We start from the raw sequence: 20355 nt of genomic DNA on the forward strand, positions 1-20355 counted from the left end.
GCTCCCAATTTACTCAGGAGATCTTGTCTTTTTCTACTTCCCATATAGATTAGATCCATGTAAGTCTCTTGTAAGGTCCTCATTGTTGTCTAGGTTCTCTGGGATTGTGAATTGTAGGCTGGTGTTTTTTGCTTTATGTTTAAAAACCACTTATGAGTTAGTACATATGATAATTGTCTTCCTGGGTCTGGGTTACCTCACTCAATATTATGTTTTCTAGATCCATCCATTTGCCTGCAAATTTCAAGATGTCTTTATTTATGTATTTATTTGTTTTTTTAGCTGTGTAGTACTCCATTGTCTAAATATACCACATTTTTCTCATCCATTCTTCAGTTGAGGGGCATTTAGGTTGTTTCCAGTTTCTGGCTATGACAAACAATGCTTCTATGAACATAGTTGAGCACATGACCTTGTGGTACAATTGAGCATCCTTTGGATATATCCCCAAAAGTGGCATTGCTGGGTCTTGAGGAAGGTTGTTTTCTAATTTTCTGAGAAATCACCACCCTGCCATTCAAAGGGGCTGTACCAGCTTGTACTCCCACCAGCAATGCAGGAGTGTTACCTTTTCCCCACAACCTCTCCAGCATAAGCTGTCGTCAGTGTTTTTGATCTTGGCCATTTTTACAGGTGTAAGATCAAAACAACTCTGAAAAGTTATGTTTTAATTAGCCTATCAGTTGCCCTCGGAAAAAGAAGAGGCATTTGAAGATTCCTGAATTCAAGCGGTGTCAGGCTAACTAGAGCAGGATGCTTTCTGAACTATGGCAGTGGGCTCCCTGCGTGTGCTTACGCTGACTCCGCTGAGTCTCCCAGGCTAGCAGTAAAGGTAAAAGGGAAAGTCTACACCTGCAATAGGATCCACAAGCTAGCCTGGGGTGTCAACACCACTTCCGTTCAGCTCTTTTCTTGGAAATCACCCTCTGAGTACTTTCAGCATTTTACCTCGAGTCCCAGCTTAGCTGACACAGAGTTTAAACACATTCAGGCCCAGAATATCTAATATTGGTTATGTTATCCCACAATCTTAGGGTACCAGTTCTCCTCAGATACACACAAAACACAACTTTACTCATAGATTAGGATTTTAAAGGTCACAGCTAACCAAATCTCAACAGAGATTTAAAAATCAATCAGTATGGGGCTGGAGAGATGACTCAAAGTTTAAGAGCATTGCCTGCTCTTCCAAAGGTCCTGAGTTCAATTCCCAGCAACCACATGGTGGCTCACAACCATCTGTAATGAGGTCTGGTGCCCTTGTCTGGCCTGCAGGCATACACACAGATAGAATATTGTATACATAATAAATAAATATTTTTAAAAAATCAATCAGTAAATATGACATCATACCAACATAACGGTGAGAGGAAAACAGACGGAGTGATTTAAAAAAAAGTATTACAGGGGCATAAACATTTTAAACACCTGCTTCAAAAGAAATATAAAGTGATTCTGATTCTGAATGGGAAACGCAACCATGTAGGTCATCATCATATGGCAATGCCTGCAGAAACCCTGTGTACCAGCTTGCCCCTCTCCGTTCCACATGCGGTTCATGGGTATCAGCAAGGCTTTGGAGCATTCAGAGTAAAACCTGGTTTATTCTCACTGGGTCTGAACGTGGAAGATGAAACACTTATGCTGATGTTGAGGAGGAGAACAGTTAACACACTGGGCGAGGGGAAAACACAGCAGGCTCCTTAAGGGTTTAAGAGAAATTGTACTGATATCCACGGCAGAGAAGCAGGAAACTGGCAATAACTAGAAAGTGGAGTGAGCTTTAAAATTGAGAATGGATAAGCAAGAGGAAATAGAGATGCTTAACAGCCACTGTCTCAGTGGATCCCGTAGAGACATGTTATCACAGGCTGTGCAACCGCACAGAACCCGACCATTTAGGTCAGTGCACAATTGTTCTACTCAAAGTCTGAATAGAATGGCTCTTAGATAGCAATTCTTTTCAAAAGTAAGAAAACCTTTATTTTATTTTATTTTTCGTTGTTGTATTGTTTGGGTAGGGTGAGATGTTGTTAAAGATAGTGTTGGACTCCATCCAGGTCTTTCCATCATTAGAGGGTTTCATTCCAGGATAACACCGATAGATTTGAATTAATGTTCTATGGTATTATCCATGTCCCTCAATAAGGTCTCACTGCCCTACCTGGGCCATGTGTCAGGGGCAGTCATGCCAGCCCTGGGGAGTCACTGGTCCCAGATTCAAATTGCTTGCAAATAGGGCTTTCCTACGTCGTGTGAACCAGTGTGTGCTGCCCGTTCCACACAGAGTCGCGTGAAGGTGACTTGGATGATGTTCAGTATTGTCATGTCACAACTCTCCTTCCGTCCCTCTAGAGTTTGCATTCATTTACAGCAAATCAACAATGTCAACTTTGCTATAAGGACACTGTCTTCTGTGTGTTCTCATCCCAATCTGCTGCAACTGTCCATGTTTCCTAGATATCCCTTGAGCACTCCAGGAAGCTCACAGCATGGAGCTTTTCCCCATTTGCTTCCCACCTGCCTCCACAGGCTCAGTGTCCATCACTGTTAGTTCTAAGGAGCGTTTCTCTGGTTACTCCATTTTATAAGCTCTCCCTATCTCCCTGTCTGCTTGCTTGCTAGATTCTTTGATTTTTTTTTCAGGTCTCTTGGTTAGGGTTTCTATTGCTCTGAAGAGACACCATGACCGCAGCAACTCTTATAAAGGAAACCAATTATTTGGGTGGCCTAAAGTTCAGAGGTTTAATCCATTACCAGCATTGTGGGCATTGGAGGTGTTGACCAAGGTTTCTATCCCACCCAGTCTCACAGCCTTTCAGTTGCAAAGAAAAACACAGAGGTCTACATTAATTATAAACTGGTTGGTGTATTAGCTCAGGCTTCTTATAACTCTTATAACTTATATTAGCCCATAATTTTTGTCTGTGTTAGCCTTGTGGCTTGGTACCTTTCATCAGCAAGGCATTCTCATCTTGCTTCCATTGTATCTGGGTGATGACTGCAGACTGACTCTCCTCTTCCCAGAATTCTCCTGTTCTGCCTCTACTTCCTGCCTGGTCACCCTGCCTATACTTCTTGCCTGGCTATGCGCCAATCAGCATTTTATTAAAATAATACAAGTGACAGGATCAAAGACCATTGTCCCACAGTAAAGAGTCATGCAGGCAGACATGGTGCTGGAGAGGTAGCTGAGAGTCCTACATCTTGCACAGCCAACAGGAAGTGGTCTATTTCACCGGGTGTGACTTGAGCATATATGAGACCTCAAAGTCCACCTCCACAGTGACATACTCCAACAAGACCACTCCTATTCCAACGGGGACACACCTCCTTTTAGTACCACTCCCTTTGGGCTTCATTTTCTTTCAAATCATCACCGCAGCTTCCTTAAAACAATCTTCTAGATAAATGCTTTATTTGTTTACTCAGTTCCCCTCTCTCTGTCATTCTGATACCACAGAGTTGTGATAGTTTGAGTGAGATATTCCCCATAGTCTCAGGCATTTGAATACTTGGTCCTCAGTTGTTGGCACTCTTTGGGGAAGCTTGACAGGTATATCCTTGCTGGAGGAAGTATATCATAGGTGGATGCTTTGAGAGTAATTTCATGTAATTTCTAGTGTCTTCTCTCTTCTTTGTACTTATACTTGAAAATGTAGCCATCAGCTTCTGCTCCAGCCTCCATGGTTGCCTGCCAAGCCACTTGTAGATTCTCATTCTGAAGGAGATGTAAGTCCAAATAAACTCTGTAAAGTATCCTGGCTATGTTGTTGTATCACAGCAATATCCTGCAACATATAGGAAGCCATTACAGCCCTGTGTCAGTGGCAAATGCTTGGCGGATATTCAATAAATTGTTTCTTGAGTGTAACAATCCATGTGAATGCATATCTAATTTTTTTAATAGGGTACATTGCACAAGGTAAGATGCAGCTAAAGGGAAAAGAGAGTGGTCAATATCCTTGCCTCATGTGTGTTGCTGTGCTAAAGAAATTATCATGAAAAGTAAGTTAGGGAAGGTAAGGGCTTATGGATTATAGCTTATACATTACAGTCCATTACTGTGACAAGTCAGGACAAGACCAGAAAGAACCATAGACAGTTCCCCCAAAGACATGCCCGCAGGCCAATATGACCTAGGCAGTTCCACACTGCAGGTTTTCCTCTCCCATGACTCTAGGCTGTAGGAATTAAAAGTCCGGTATTCTTTTGTTAACTACTCCTGTTTCTTTCAGGCACTGTTTAGAGACCTGCTTAGTGGGCACCAATTGAAAACTCCCAATTCATTCATGACATAACAGCACCTCTAAACCTTCACCTTACCATTCACTGTATCATCTAACCTAGACTTCTAACTTCTGATACTCAAAAGAGAAAGACATGGTCTAACTGTCCTTCCAGGTTCTCTGACGCTGTTAAGTGAAATATGTATGTGAACGTGGCTTCAAGAAATTGCTACAGATATGTCAGCTAATTTTGTCTATGTGTGTTTATGCTTTCCTTTAAATAACTTAAATAGATAACTGACCTATAAAAGGAACTCCAAGTATAGACAGTAATATCTGATTGTTTTGTTTTCCTTGCCTTAGGGGACCATGGACATTAAAGAATACTTTGAAAGAATTGGTTATCAGAACTCCAGGAACAAACTGGACTTGCAAACATTAACTGAAATCCTTCAGCACCAGATAAGAGCTGTTCCCTTTGAGAACTTGAACATCCATTGCGGGGAACCCATGGAGCTGAGCTTAGAGGCCGTCTTCGATCATGTCGTGAGGAAGAAGCGGGGTGGCTGGTGCCTCCAGTTGAACAATCTTTTCTACTGGGCTCTGACCACGATAGGATTTGAGGCCATAATGTTGGGAGGACAAGTTTATAACTTCCCCGCCGGCAGATATAGCAAAACCTTGATTCATTCCCTGCTTATGGTGACCCTCAGTGGCAAAAAGTATATTGTGGATGCTGCATTCCCATTTTCCTGCCAGCCGTGGGAGCCTCTGGAATTAATTTCTGGGAAGGATCAGCCTCAGGTGCCTGCCATCTTTCACTTGACAGAAGAGAATGGAACTTGGTACCTGGACCAAACTAAAAGGCAACATTATGTTCCAAACCAAGAATTCATTGATTCTAACATTCTTGGGAAGAATAACCACCGAAAAATATTCTCCTTTACTCTTGAACCTCGAACGATTGAAGATTTCAAGTCTGTGAGTGAATATGCCCAAACATCTCCAAATTCTGTAATGGTCAATACATCACTTTGCTCCCTGCAGACCCAAGAAGGGGTTCATGGCTTACTGGGCACCACTCTTGTCTACAAAAAGTTTAATTATAAGGACAATGTTGATCTGGTAGAATTTAAGATTCTGAAGGAAGAAGAAATAGAAGAAGTACTAAAGAATATATTTGGTATTAATTTGGAGACAAAGCTTGTGCCCAAACATGGTGATCCTTTTTTTACTATTTAGGAGGAAAGGTCTACAATGTTTCTATATGTACTTATTCTTTCATGATAAAACAATCAAATTATACAAATTAGGTGATGGAATAATAAGTATTGAATCATCACCACAAAGTTCATCAAGGACTGACTTGTGACAGTATCTGTCTGACAGACTGTTATCAACATCTGTCCCCTGCATTATGTTGAGAAAAATCCTAGACATCAAATTGCTTTTTCTATAAAATTACCCACTTCTGTAGCTAGATGACTTTTAGACAAACATACCATTTAACATTTAATTGCAATAAAAATACTTTAGTGATGATATCGTTGTCTTGATTTATGCTGTGAAACCCTCCATGCTGACTCATCACTGACGTCTCATGAAGCTTGCAGTGCTGATTAAGTCAAGTGCACAGTGCACACCCTATATCCACCTAGCAGAAATTCGGATTCATTTTCACAAAATGCCTTTAAATGCCTTGAGTGAGAAACAGGGGAGAATGAGATACAGTGTTAGTTACAAGGAATTCTGGGAGCAAGAATGACACCAGGAGAAAGTACTGAGGGATGAGAAGCCAGGAGCATGGCACTGTGGATCATTTCTCCAACAAAGGGTTTGGCAGCCATAATTCTGCATTCATGACATTTCTCAATTTGTTAACATATTTTCTTCCATTAAATAGTTTGTATATAAAGTAACAATTACAAATTATAAATCACCTATCAGATGAAAAACAGCAAAAAGAATATTGTTTATTAGTACAATGAGAATCAGAGCTCTTAAAGGAGTGACTGTGTCTTGAGCTTAGGGTCATTTTCTGTGGTTGTGTCTTCTTCCTGTGCTCTGTCTTATCTGAAGACCATATTCTCCTGGTTCCTTCTACTCCCTGTTATAAGAAATAAACATCTAAATTCCTTTTAATGTAGCTGAGTTCATATATGATTGACCTTGAAGAAGTGATTTGAAAGCTTTTGGCTAGGATTCCCTAGAAGGAAAATGGGGTAACACTTTTATAAGCCAAAGCCAAATTTAAAATGACTTCCCAATAAATTCTACTTAAGTGACTGATCAATGCCACTCAACTACGGTACAAGATGAGGATTTAATAGACCGTGTATCCACTCTACTCTGTGTGCTTAAAATCATGGCCCCATTGTCACTTCCTGCCACCACATTTAATTAAATGTTGATATCAGACATCCAAGATCAAACAACATCCCTAACAGGCTGTTTAGCTTGTGGCTCATTGTCAGGGTTGCAGTTCTAAAATGAGGCTTTATTTTTTCCATTTGTAGTCAACTAAGGAAGGTGACAAGAATGTTAGGACTGGGATAAATGGCATTCATTAAGAGAATGAGCCAGGTATCCACATGAATATTTTGTACAGTGAAGCATTCATCCAGGGTCCTGTCCTGAGTGGGAAGGCAAGATGTCAGTGTCACTTCAGCATCATGCTTCTCTCTATCAATGTCAAATCAATCTGGTACTCTTGAGCTCAAGCGGTTTTCCCATATTCTGACCAAGACTATTCCAATGACAAAAACACTGGGCTGGTCCAGAAAATTAGGTCACATAAAATGTTGCAGTTACATGAAAATGTACCAGTAGGGCTTGGACAAAGTGATCCTTCCTAGTGTAATCATCTTTTCTTCACTATTTCAGTCACTCTGAGCAGGGATGCGTATTGACAGAGGTTTCTGTCCTGCCTGGTCCTACAACCATTCAGTCCCAAAGAAACACACAGGGGTCTACATTAATCATAACATGGCTGGTCTATTAGCTTAGGCTTCCTATTAACTAATTTTTACATCTTATATTAGCCCATAATTCTTTTCTGTGTTAGCCATGTGGCTTGGTACCTTTATCAGTGAGGCATTCTCATCGTGCATCTTCTGTGTCTGGGTGATGACTCCAGACTGATCATTCCTCTTCCCAGAATTCTCCTGTTCTAGTTGCTCTGCCTCTACTTCCTGCCTGGTTGCCCCACCTATACTTCCTGCCTGGCTACTAGCCAATCAGCATTTTATTAAATTAAATTATATTAAAACAATACAACTGACAAATCTTTAAAGGGTATAAGATAATTGTCTCACAGCACTTCCCCCGTTTTTTGTTCAAAAGAAAAATTCTGAATCTAATCTCCTTTGTTTAACTTTCTTCCGGACCATTATCCATAACAAATTGTAACCAATATTCTCCACAAAGAAAAACATCCATAGTCCATTTTTGGGGAATGCGGGTGTAGTTTTCCGGGCTCCTTTCTGCTGACTGGTGGCACTGATAATCTTATGGGGACCTAAAGAAAATTTAGAATTATGATCGAGTCCTGACTGGAGTATCCTGTGAGGCTTGATCATCTCATCCAGCAGTCTTGAAGCTGTTCTGGATGTACAGACATTTGAGATTTCTTAGGGGCTCTTTCTTGATCAAACCTGATTTTCCTTAAACCAGTATGAATCCATAGGCTCTCATTTCCTGTGGAAACAAAAGCAAATCATTTTCTTCAAAATAACTTATATTTTGACTTCAGTTTTGAAGTCAAGGCATTTTCAAAATACCTATCTTGGATTAATCCACCAACATTTATAATCAAATGTCTTTTATCAACCATTGCTTCTTCCTCAGCTATCAAACAGTTCAAAGACAACACAATGATATACAGTATACAGACTCTCTGTGTATTTTCCATCTTTACATGACTTTATTTTAAACTCTATTTTTTTCTTTTTATTTTTAACATATTTTTTTTTGAGACCAGATTTCTCTGTGTATCTTTGGCTGTCCTGGCATTCACTCTGTAGACCAGGTTGTCCTTGAACTCACAGAGATCTGCCTGCCCCTTCCTCTCAAGTGCTGGGGTTAAAGGTGTGTGCCACTACACCTTGAACTCACAGAAATCAACCTGCCTCTGCCTCCAAAGTGTTGGGATGGAAGGTGTTTGCCACCATACTCAAATATTCTCTTTCTTTTTCATTCTAAGGATGTTATTCTTTTTCTTTTTTCTCCCAAGCCTACATATATTTTTAAACACATTGTCAACCATATACAAGTTTTCTAAATCTGAATCTGTCTTTACTGCATATCTCTCTTTTTCTGACCACATGAGTCTTTATTGTTGCTAAGCAATGTGGATCTGATTCAAGCTGTGGATCTAGCCCATTCCTTAGCTTTCTGAGAGTCTAGCCTCATAGCGAGGTACTGGCTGGAGCCATGTTTATTGCCACAATTCTACGGAGTTTTAAGGTTTGTGCTGCCACCACAAGCATGCTGTTGGCTATTCATAAGCACCATTTAAGTGTTTTGTGGTGGGGCCTCTTAAAAAAGATGTCAGGTTTTCACTTCTAAAGCTGAGTCAGGAAGCCTCTCTTAAATAAGGTGTATTTGCTTCTAGCAAACAGGGATCACCTGAGAAAATGCTACCAAGAAGCCATGCTTAACTCTGTTCTTTTTTTTTTTTTTTTTTTTTTGTCTAGAATTATTTCCCAAGTATCTCAGGTTTTAAAGGGATTTAGCTTTCCATGTTGGTGCCACTTGTTGTCTGTGATTTCTGTCCCACCCAGTCCCGCAGCCATTCAGTCCCAAAGAAACACACAGAGGTCAGTGCCCTATGTGCCAAATGGCTGGCAAACTGGTCCCAAAAAGTATGGACTAGGCCCCACACTAGGTGCCGGGTGGGGAGTAACACTTGCTAAAAGAATTAGATATTGGTCTTAGCTGAAAGACTACAGAGTTGAACATGACTATAGATCTTAGCTGAAAGACTACAGAGGTGAATATAACTGTACAATGTCAGCAGTTGCTGTGCGAGATCTGAATGACTAAAGGAGAATGTCAATAACATGTCTGGATAAAGGTTTTCAGATGTCCCTTGTATCATTATGAAGAGATGACTGTCCTTTTTGTGGTTTCCCATAGATTAGGAAGTGTCATATCCTGTCAGGACTTCAAGATTATGACTAGAGGGCAGAACCCCTGTTGTCTGGGAAAGCTTGGATAATGACTCTCATGGTGAAGCCAAGGTTGTGAATTTATGTCCCACTTTGCACATAGTAGGCCAAGGTGAGAGCCTGTGGCACCCTCAGATCCTGGGGAGAGAGTTGGAGAAGGATAATTCATTGTGAAATTATCACTTGACCTCCCTGGAGTCCCAGAATAAGTTATTAAAGAAATAATCTTTTAGTGGGCATTATATAAATAATGGTACTTACGGATGCTAGCCCATGCATCTAGAGCTCCATTTGATGAAAGAAAAGACAGAAATGCAATTTTTAAATGAAAACATTATCAAATGTGTTCTATTCAAATAACTGTTAATTCACTAGTTAAAAGAAATAGCAAGGGCTGGAGAGATGGCTCAGAGGTTAAGAGCATTGCCTGTTCTTCCAAAGGTCCTGAGTTCAATTCCCAGCAACCACATGGTGGCTCACAGCCATCTGTAATGGGGTCTGATGCCCTCTTCTGGCCTGCAGGCAGACACACAGACAGAACATTGTGTATAAAATAAATAAATAAATAAATAAATAAATAAATAAATGTAAACTTGTGATATGTTAAATTATATATACACCCTATATATACAAAAAAAAGAAATAGCAAACCCTAGATGTTCCATAGGTGAACTAGAAGACATGCTAAGTAAAAGGAACCAAACACTAAATTTAGCTGTGGTGAGCATTTGTATAGTAATATAATTAATTCTCTAATGTTATCAAATTATACTTAAAACAAACAATATGTATATATGGAACAACTATTTCAAATACTTGGTCCTGATCATGGGACGTTGATAAACATCTATGAATTCTACCTTCAACTGAAATCAGCCAAGCCTTTCCATCCACTGCTAGGCCAACACCCTAGTGGAGCTAATTAAAGATTCCTTCTTTAACAGTAAACAGAGAACTTGGCTTCACTAACAAAATGAAAATTCATGCAATTACTAGGCCTCAGTCAGGCTGAAAAGATCAAAAACTTGATTCACAGCCAATATCGTTCTCCCATATCCCTCATAAAATTTCTCAATATTTTCCCTCAGAAGAACTACTCACTAATTCATCATGCATGTGAAATCATTGATCTGGACAAGAAGTAACATTGCTTACTTTTATAACAAGTTTAGGACTTTTTCCTGTGTGTGTGTGTGTGTGTGTGTGGTTGTTGTTGTTGTATCATGTATATATGTGAGGTATATACACACCAATATTTGCCAGTGCACATGCCCATGTTTGCACAGGTGAAAACCAAAAAAAGACACTTGATATCTTGAGCTATTACTGTACACGATCTGTGAAGATAGGGTGCATCACTGAAACCGAAGTTCAGTGTTTTGGCTACATGGGTGGCCACTGAGCTACCAGGATCCTCTTGTCTTTACTCTCATTAGTGCTGGAGTTACATGTATGTATATGGTCACACCTAGTTTTAAAAATACTTATTTTTTGGTAATTTCATGCATGTATACAATGTATCTTGATCATATTAACCCCAATTCTCTCTCCCACTTCCCACTGCACTCCATCCAACACATCCCCCTCCAACTTGGATATCCTGTTTGTCATCTTATTCTTCTTTATTTTTTTTTAAATAACTGACTGAGTCTCAGTGGTATGGTCAGTATGTACATGGATATGATCATCTACTGGAACACAAGGCTCAGCCTTTAACTTGGATACCAGGGTCCAGTTTTCATGTTTATACGGTAAGTACTCTGACCCACTGAGCCCATAAAGCCATTGCTCTGATTTTTGTCTTTTGTTGTAGAAAATTAAGACTCTAACACCAGGCCATGAAGCACCCATTTGTAGTGACCTAATCTTGTGCCAAACTTAAATGTCAAAGTGGACATATCTATTAGTGGAAGGAACAGCCAGCTCTGAGTTGTCTTGATTTCCACCCCACCATGTCCCCAGAAACTGGAACTTTAGTGGTGTGGGAGGTCCTTCTGTCTATGTGCTTCTTGTATTGGTTAATGAAAAAAGAAACTGCCATGACCTGTTGATAGGGCAGAACTTATGTAGGCAGGGAAAACTTGACTGAATGCTGGGAGGAAGCAGGCAGAGTCAGGTGATGCCACGAATCCACCGCTGAAAATAGATGTGCTGAAACATTGTTGGTAGGCCACAACCTTGTGATGATACACAGATTAATAGAAATGGGTTAAATTAAGATGTAAGAAATAGCCAATAAGAAGTTATAGCTATCCTGGGTTTGAAAAAGCCTGGGTTAAAACCGGTCTCGCTGAACATAGCGGACAATGAGGACTACTGAGACCCCAAGAACAATGGCAATGGGTTTTTGATACTACTGCACCTATTGGTTTGTGGGAGCCTAGGCAGTTTGGATGCTCACCTTACTAGACCTGGATGGAGGTGGGTGGTCCTTGGACTTCCCACAGGGCAGGGAACCCTGGGGGGGAGGGAAAGGGGAGGTGGCAGTGGGGAAGAGACAGAAATCTTTAATAAATAAATAAATAAATAAATAAATAAATAAATAAATAAATAAATAAAAGAAGTTAGAGCTAATGGGACAAGCAGTGATTTAAAAAAAAAAACGTATCTTAACTCCAAAATTTGAGTCTACGGATATATTGCTTTGGAAAAGTCCTTCTCTTGTTTCTACAGAAGATGAGAACCTGTGGATTGCTTCCAGAACAAAACGGTTTCTTGGAAGAAGACACCCTGAAAGGTTTCTGTGAACACCCCTCAAAAGTACATCCCCACAAAGAAAATACTTAAGCCCAATAAACAGCAGGAAGAAGTTTAGACAGAACTGTGCCCTTATTCCCAAATATTGTTTATAAATGTTTGTTTACATTTAAAGGGGGATATGCTATAGAGATTTGCATTGGTATGGATCTTGGTTTATTAATACAAATTTAAGGTTAATGATGTTATATGTATATTTCTGCTCTTAATTAAGATATTGTGATTGTGTAGTTCATTTAAAAATATAATGTATAATTAAGAAATATAAGTTAATAGATAATCATTTATAATAGTCAAGTTTGTAGTCATGTTAGATTTCTAGATGTATAGAGATATATTTCAGTTAGATAGGTATTCTTCAGATCTTTCAGAGACCTTCAGGATATGGCATTTAAAATGTTTTAATAACTTAGGACTTTTCATGACAATGAGACACATCTGTTCCTGGCAGCACCAAACTACTTCAAGAGGAAGATGGGCATTGAAGAGCTCTTTATGGAGTTTGTTAGCCATTTGGGCAAGGACCTGTTCTTGCCTAGACTGCTTCACTGGACATGCAGTACCCAAAGAGAGATGACTGCTGAACTTGCCTAAAGGTGAGATGGTCCTTTGGGGTTCCTGCTTCATGTAAGAGTCTGCGAGACATTCTCCAGGATACAAAAGAAAGTAACTGAACTATCTTTAAATATTCCTGTTTCATGGAAAAGTCTGCTGGATTCTATGGGCCTATAGGTTAAAGATGGATGCGCCAACGATATAGCAAAACTTTGGGTGACTGTCCAGGCTATCTCTGTCAATTATAGAGTTTTGGAAGTTGCTTACAATGTACTTCTTGTTTACTTAGGTAATATTATATTCTTTTGAAGTCTTTGATGGAGTTAAAAATTTATAGTTATTGTTTTCCTTAGTCATGATAAAAGATAAAGTAGATATAAATATTGTAACTGTAATTCTTTCTAGAATTTTACTATGTTAAAGCCTTCCTTGTTGTTTAAACAGAAAAGGGGAAATGGTGTGGGAGGTCCTTCTGTCTGTGTGTTGCTTATATTGGTTAATGAATAAAGAAACTGCCTTGGCCTGTTGATAGGGCAGAACCTAGGTAGGCAGGGAAGATGAAACAGAATTCTGGGAGGATGAAGGACAGAGTCAGGTGACGCCATGGATCCACCACTGGAGATATATGTGCTGATAGTATGCTGGTGGCCACGACCTTGTGGTGATACACAGATTTATAGAAATGGGTTAAATTAAGATGTAAGAGTTAGCCAATAAGAAGTTAGAGCCAATGGGCCAAGCAGTGATTTAATTAATACAATTTCTGTGTGGTTATTTTGGTTCTGGGTGACCACGATGAAAAAGCAGTTCCTTGCAACACTTTAGCACTCCCCCAAAGAAGTTTTATTCTTTGATTAAGAAACATTCTCATAAGACCTTGTAATCTCACAATTAGAAGCAAAGCTGCCTCCCAAATACAACAGATTTTTGTAACACAGTCATTTATCAAGTAAACAACACCAGAACAACGTGAGAAGACAGTGTGGAAGTGAGGTGCCATTGGAAGAGCTTTGTCCTTCTCTTGGGACAGAACCTCAGACCAAAAACTGATGATCTGTTTTCATGAAGAATGTGGAAATCAACAGTAGCTTCAAGGCCCAAGTAACAATGGGAGACCCCAAGTTCAGACAAACCTCGTCCTTTCTTCTCAATAATAAAACTCTGGTAGTACAAACTGGTAGCTCCTTTAAGTAGTAGCTTCCTTTTATCTTTTCCCATTGGTTGTGATTACTGGCTAAGGCTAGATAGTGCACACTGAGTCTGACAACAGTGATTAATTTCCACACAGTTCTAGAGATTAGAAGTATAAGCTCTAGGTGTTGACAGGTTCCATCTCTCCTGGGTCCCTCTCCCTGACTTTCAGCTGACCTTATTGTGCTTTATGTTTTTGCTCTCAATCTGTGGTGCTTTGTCTTCATCAGTTCTCTTAAGGACACAGCTACAGCAGATTATAGCCCAGAAATATGACTTCATTTTATCTTATTATCTCTTTAAAGGTCCCATATCCAAACATAATCACATTCCAGGGGAGAATGAATTAGTAGTTATATGGACTTGAAGGAAACACAATGTAACCCATAGAATGCTGCTCTCTGGTCCCCATAATTCATGTCTTCACATTACATGCAAAATCTTGACACATCCTAGCATCTAATATAAGCCCTGTCATAGTACTGTTCTATTGCTGAGAATAAACACTATGACCAAAGCAACTATTAATTAAAAAGTGCATTTAATTGTGGGCTTGCTTACAGATTTGGCATTTTAGTCCATTACATCATGGTGGGGTACACAGTGGCATGCATAGTATTGGAGCAGTAGCTGAAAGCTACCCTGATCCACAGACTAAGAGAGATCCTGAGTCTGGCATGATTTTAAAACCTCAGAGGCACACTTCCTCCTAATCCTTCCAGTCCCATCAAAGAGTTCCATCCCCCGATGATCAAATATTCAGATATATTATCCTATGGGGGTTATTCTTATTCAAACCACCATAAGCCACAAATCACACATATTACATCTTCAAATTCAGTTATGGGTTTTATTGGCAGTGCCATTAACCCTGAGACAAGATTCCTCTAATTATAGTTACTTAATTAGACAAGTTTTCCTTTTCCAATATGCAGTCGTGGGACAGAAGTAGATGATACAGTGCATTCCCTAAGGGAAAACATAGAAAGAGGAAAGTAGTCCTATGCACATCCAAATTCAACGTGGATGCCACTAGCTAAAGAGTATTGTCCATGCTTGGCCTAGTGATGTCTTTTCACTGTTCTATTGCTATGAAGAAACAGCATGACTGTTGCAGTTCTTACAAAAGAAAGCATTTTATTGGGGCTTGCTTATAGCTTCAGAGGCTTAGTTCATCATCACCATGGTGGGGAGCATGATGCTATAGAGGTAGACATGGTGCTGGTGAAGTTGCTGAGGGTTGACATTCAGACCCACGGGCAGCAGGAAGAAACACTAGGTCTGGCTCATGCTTTAGAAACCTCAAAATCTACCCCTAGTGACATACTTCCTCCAACAAGGCCACACCCACTCCAACAAGGCCAAACCTCCTAATCATTCTCAAGTTCTGCAACTCCCTGATGAATAAGCATTTAAATATATGAACCTATGGGGGACATTTTTTTAAAACAATCTCGTTTTACATACAATCCCAGTTCCCAGTTTCCTCTGCCTCCCATCCTCCCATCTTCTCCCATCAATCTTTGCATCTACTCCTCAGAGAGGGTGAAGGTTCCCATAGGAGCCCACAAAGTCTGTCACATGACTTGAGGCAAAGCCAAGGCCCTTCCATAGGGGGCTTTCTTATTCAAACCATTGCATGTGGCATCCAATCCTTGCACCTTCCAATGCAGTGGCCTCAGTTCTTCAGTATGAAAGTCTACCAGGAAGTAACTCTGGGACAAACAAGGAGTGAAGCACACAGTCAGGGTGCAGTATTGTGGTGGCCTTCAGTTTTGCTGATATCTTGCTACTCATAGCTCGAAAGGCTCCCCCAAAGCAATGCTGGGAGCCCCACCATAACTTTTTTGAAAGTTGTGTGTATAGACCTGAAAAGAATCTCAAGTGTCTTGTGTCTGAGTCACCCTAGCAATCCAAGGGATTAAGTTGTCTTCCTTAGGAAAAGGGGAAACCAAACCAGAAATAGCTCCAGGTCAATAATGGAGCTGACAAAACTGGTTTACTACAGGCAAATCCCCTGCATCTTACTTCTTCCTCTCTCTCCAAGAGACCCTTGTTTCTCCAACAGCCCAAGTAACCAATAGAAATTTTTCTAAACATTAGGAATTAATGTTGAACCCAAGAAAATTTCCACACACCTATGAGTAAGTCTCTAATGTGATATTTCCAAGTCTACAGCAGTGCCTAGGGCTATGGGACAATGGTCTTGTACCCTGTCACTTGTATTGTTTTAATAAAATGATGATTGGCTAGTAGCCAGGCAAGAAGTATGGGTGAGATGACCATGTAGGAAGTAGAGGTAGAGCAACAAGAACAGGAGAATTCTGGGAATAGGAAAGACTCAGTCTGTACTCGTCACCCAGATGCAGAGGAAGTGAGATGAGAAAAGGTACCAAGCCATGTGGCTCACACAAACAAGAATTATGGTTTAATGTAGGATGTAAGAGTTAATAAGAAGCCTGAGATAATAGGCCAACAAGTTTATGATTCAGTCCCAAAGAAACACACAGAGGTCTACATTAATCCAGGCGGGATAGAAACTTCTGTCAATACCCCAGGAATGAACTTTTGAATGGAATGGCATTATTCACCAAAGTACACCATGATGTAGGTCCTAAATTAAATTTTAAGAAGGCTTGTCATCTATGCTACTGTTTTTACAGGTCTTTATGACTTTATTTGAAATAACAGAATTCTCCCATCTTTTTTGGACTTTTAGGAGACAATCACACCACAGTAGAAATCAGAACATGCCATTTTCTTAGGAAAATGTTTTATGTGATATATAGAGTCAAGATCGATTCAGCTAAGGTAAATGAATCCTCGGATCTCCTTTTGTTTCCAGGCATCATTCCCTTCATACCAGAATGCTAGGAAGCACATGATAAGGAGCAGAGTGAGGTGAGGTCCTTTTAGACTGGACATCTTTGTACTTCAGAGTTTTGCAGAGAACTTGACTAAGACATGAGATAGGGCTGCTTTGTATATGTGCACCCCTTTGCTTTTCTTCTAAGTAAGTAGTGTTCGGGGGAGGACCCATCAGACATTTTATAGAATCCAAATTTTGGATTAAATAAGTTTTCTTTCTTTAGGTTTGAGGGAAGACTATTTGCTATCTCTAAATATATCCCTGAACACTATAATTACTTCTGTAATTGCCGTCTAGAGAAACAGCATCTAACTTTGCACGGTTATTTGGTACAAAGTAAAAATGTGGAGTTGGTGACATGCCTGATGCTATTATTCCTTTTAATACCATTGTAGACCAAGGAAAATAAACTTGTTTGTTTTAATGTCCATATTGACACCAGCAGATGGTATGATCTCAGTTCCATGCTGTCGAGTCCAGCACTCACGAGAAAGCCCACTAGGCGACTACAGAGCCCCCTCCCCTCCACTGCTCTGGACTTAGACTCATGCCACCTTGCTCTCTCCCACAACTCAAGCAGTTGCTCTGAAACAAGGGAGATAAAATGGATAGCCTAAACTTTAAACATGTAGCTAGTGTCTGAGGTGCCACATAATCTGCTCCAGGAGCCCACCCCTGTTATCATGCCAAGACTTATCCAAAACTCTTCCCAAGGCAGCCCTACCTCCTAAAGCATCTTCTTAGTCCTCCGCAGCGAGGAATGCAGCAAGTGTCTTCACACTCAGCCTCCCTCTGCTGCTCACCTCCTTATCAAACCCTTGCCCAAATGCTGACCATTCAACTGCTACCATATTTCTGGCTTTGTTTTCATTCTTCATGTTACTACTGTCCATATACTGGTTAAGGTCTCCTGGACTGCAGTGGATGCATTCCCACTAAACTCCCGTCCAGACCTCCCTGTTGCCCTTGGAGTCTTCCTAGATCTGATTGTTTCATTCATTTACCAAAAACCTTTGTTCTTACCTACTGTTAAGTGCTTCACTTTAGCTTACAGGAATGAGCAAATTAAGATGTTAAAATTTCCCCTGAAAACTAAAAAAAAAAAAAACTAGTAACAAACAAATGGAAACACTGAGGGAACTGGAAATTTTGTCTTTATATTTGTGTGTGTGTATGTGTGCAAATCATCACAAGTGTACAAATTCTTTATTATATAAGGGGTATATGTATACATGTGACCAAAAGCTGACATGAAGTGCCTTCTCTGATTGCTCATCACTTTCTTCATCAATTCCTGCTAGTCTATCTATCTTGCTTGCTCCAGGGATCTGCTGTCTCTGGGATCACATATGACTGTCAAGCCTTCTTGTTTTTGTTTTTTTTTTTTAATTTTTATTTTTATTTATTTACTAAAGATTTCTGTCTCTTCCCCACCACCGCCTCCCCTTTCCCTTCCCCTCCCCCAACCAAGTCCCTCTCCCTCATCAGCCCAAAGAGCAATCAGGGTTCCCTGCCCTGTGGGAAGTCCAAGGACCACCCACCTCCATCCAGGTCTAGTAAGTTGAGCACCCAAATTGCCTAGGCTCCCACAAAACCAATAGGTGCAGTAGGATCAAAAACCCATTGCCATTGTTTTTGAGGTCTCAGTAGTCCTCATTGTCCACTATGTTCAGCAAAACCAGTTTTAACCCAGGCTTTTTCAGACCCAGGCCAGCTGGCCTTGGTGAGTTTCCGATAGAATATCCCCATTGTCTCAGTGTGTGGGTGTACCTCTCATGGTCCTGAGTTCCTTGCTCATGCTCTCTCTCCTTCTGCTCCTGATTTGGACCTTGAGATTTCAGTCCAGTGCTCCAATGTGGGTCTCTGTCTCTGTCTCCTTTCATCACCTGATGAAGGTTAATATTCAGGAGGATGCCTAAATGTTTTTCTTTGGGTTCTCCATCTTATTTAGCTTCTCTAAGAACCCGAATTATAGGCTCAATGTCCTTTATTTATGGCTAGAAACCAAATATGAGTGAGTACATCCCATGTTCCTCTTTTTGGGTCTGGCTTACCTCACTCAGGATAGTGTTTTCTATTTCCATCCATTTGCCTGCAAACTTCAAGAAGTCCTTGTTTTTTACTGCTGAGTAGTACTCTAATATGTATATATTCCATACTTTCTTCATCCATTCTTCAATTGAAGGGCATCTAGGTTGTTTCCAGGTTCTGGCTATTACAAACAATGCTGCTATGAACATAGTAGAGCATATACTTTTGTTGTATGATAAGGCCTCTCTTGGGTATATTCCCAAGAGTGGTATTGCTGGGTCCATGGGTAGGTTGATCCCGAATTTCCTGAGAAACCTCCACACTGCTTTCCAGAGTGGTTGCACAAGTTTGCATTCCCACCAGCAATGGATGAGTGTACCCCTTTCTCCACAACCTCTCCAGCAAAGGCTATCATTGGTGTTTTTGATTTTAGCCATTCTGACAGGTGTAAGATGGTATCTTAAAGTTGTCTTGATTTGCATTTCCCTGATCGCTAAGGAAGTTGAGCATGACCTTAGGTGTCTTTTGGCCATTTGAACTTCTTCTGTTGAGAGATCTCTGTTCAGCTCAGTGCCCCATTTTATAATTGGGTTGATTAGCCTTTTACGGTCTAGTTTCTTGAGTTCTTTATATATTTTGGAGATCAGACCTTTGTCAGTTGCGGGGTTGGTGAAGATCTTCTCCCAGTCAGTGGGTTGCCTTTCTGTCTTAGCAACAGTGTCCTTTGCTTTACAGAAGCTTCTCAGTCTCAGGAGGTCCCATTTATTCAATGAGGCCCTTACTGTCTGTGCTGCTGGGGTTATACGTAGGAAGTGGTCTCCTGTGCCCACGTGTTGTAGAGTACTTCCCACTTTCTCTTCAATCAGGTTCAGTGTGTTTGGACTGATATTGAGGTCTTTCACCCACTTGGACTTGAGTTTTGTGCATGGTGATAGATATGGGTCTATTTTCATTCTTCTACAGATTGACATCCAGTTTTGCCAGCACAATTTGTTGAAGATGCTCTCTTTTTTCCATTGTATACTTTTAGCTCCTTTATCGAAAATCAGGTGTTCATATGTTTGTGGGTTAAAGTCAGGGTCTTCTATTCGATTCCATTGGTCGACTTCTCTGTTTTTATGCCAATACCAAGCTGTTTTCAATACTGTAGCTCTGTAATAGAGTTTGAAGTCAGGGATGGTAATGCCTCCAGACGTTCCTTTATTGTATAAGATTGTTTTGGCTATCCTGGGTTTTTTGTTTTTCCATATAAAGTTGATTATTGTCTTCTCCAGATCTGTGAAGAATTTTGATGGGATTTTGATGGGGATTGCATTGAATCTATAGATTGCTTTTGGTAGAATTGCCATTTTTACTATGTTGATCCTCCCAATCCAAGAGCAAGGGAGATCCTTCCATTTTCTGGTGTCCTCTTCTATTTCTTTCTTCAAAGACTTGAAGTTCTTGTCAAATAGATCTTTCACTTCCTTGGTCAGGGTTACCCCAAGATATTTTATGCTCTTTGTGGCTATCGTGAAAGGTGATGCTTCTGTGATTTCCCTCTCTGTTTCCTTAT

At 40.3% G+C, this 20355-nt stretch overlaps 1 protein-coding gene across 2 annotated transcripts in view; it reads left to right on the top strand.

Moving 5' to 3' along the window:
- The window catches only part of LOC126513742 (arylamine N-acetyltransferase 3-like), an 80888-nt gene extending 75167 nt beyond the window's left edge, over nucleotides 1–5721 (top strand). For both annotated transcript variants that reach the window (XM_050162262.1, XM_050162263.1), the window contains exon 4: nucleotides 4593–5721. In XM_050162262.1, coding sequence (XP_050018219.1) covers nucleotides 4593–5471 — 879 coding nt within the window. In that variant the 3' untranslated portion in view covers nucleotides 5472–5721. The remainder of the gene's footprint in view (nucleotides 1–4592) is intronic.
- The last annotated feature ends 14634 nt before the right edge of the window (nucleotides 5722–20355 follow it).

The sequence above is a fragment of the Alexandromys fortis genome, unplaced genomic scaffold, assembly GCF_014885135.2.
Source record: "Alexandromys fortis isolate MF-2015 unplaced genomic scaffold, M_Fortis_MF-2015_v1.1 scaffold_110, whole genome shotgun sequence".
Lineage (NCBI taxonomy): Eukaryota > Metazoa > Chordata > Mammalia > Rodentia > Cricetidae > Alexandromys > Alexandromys fortis.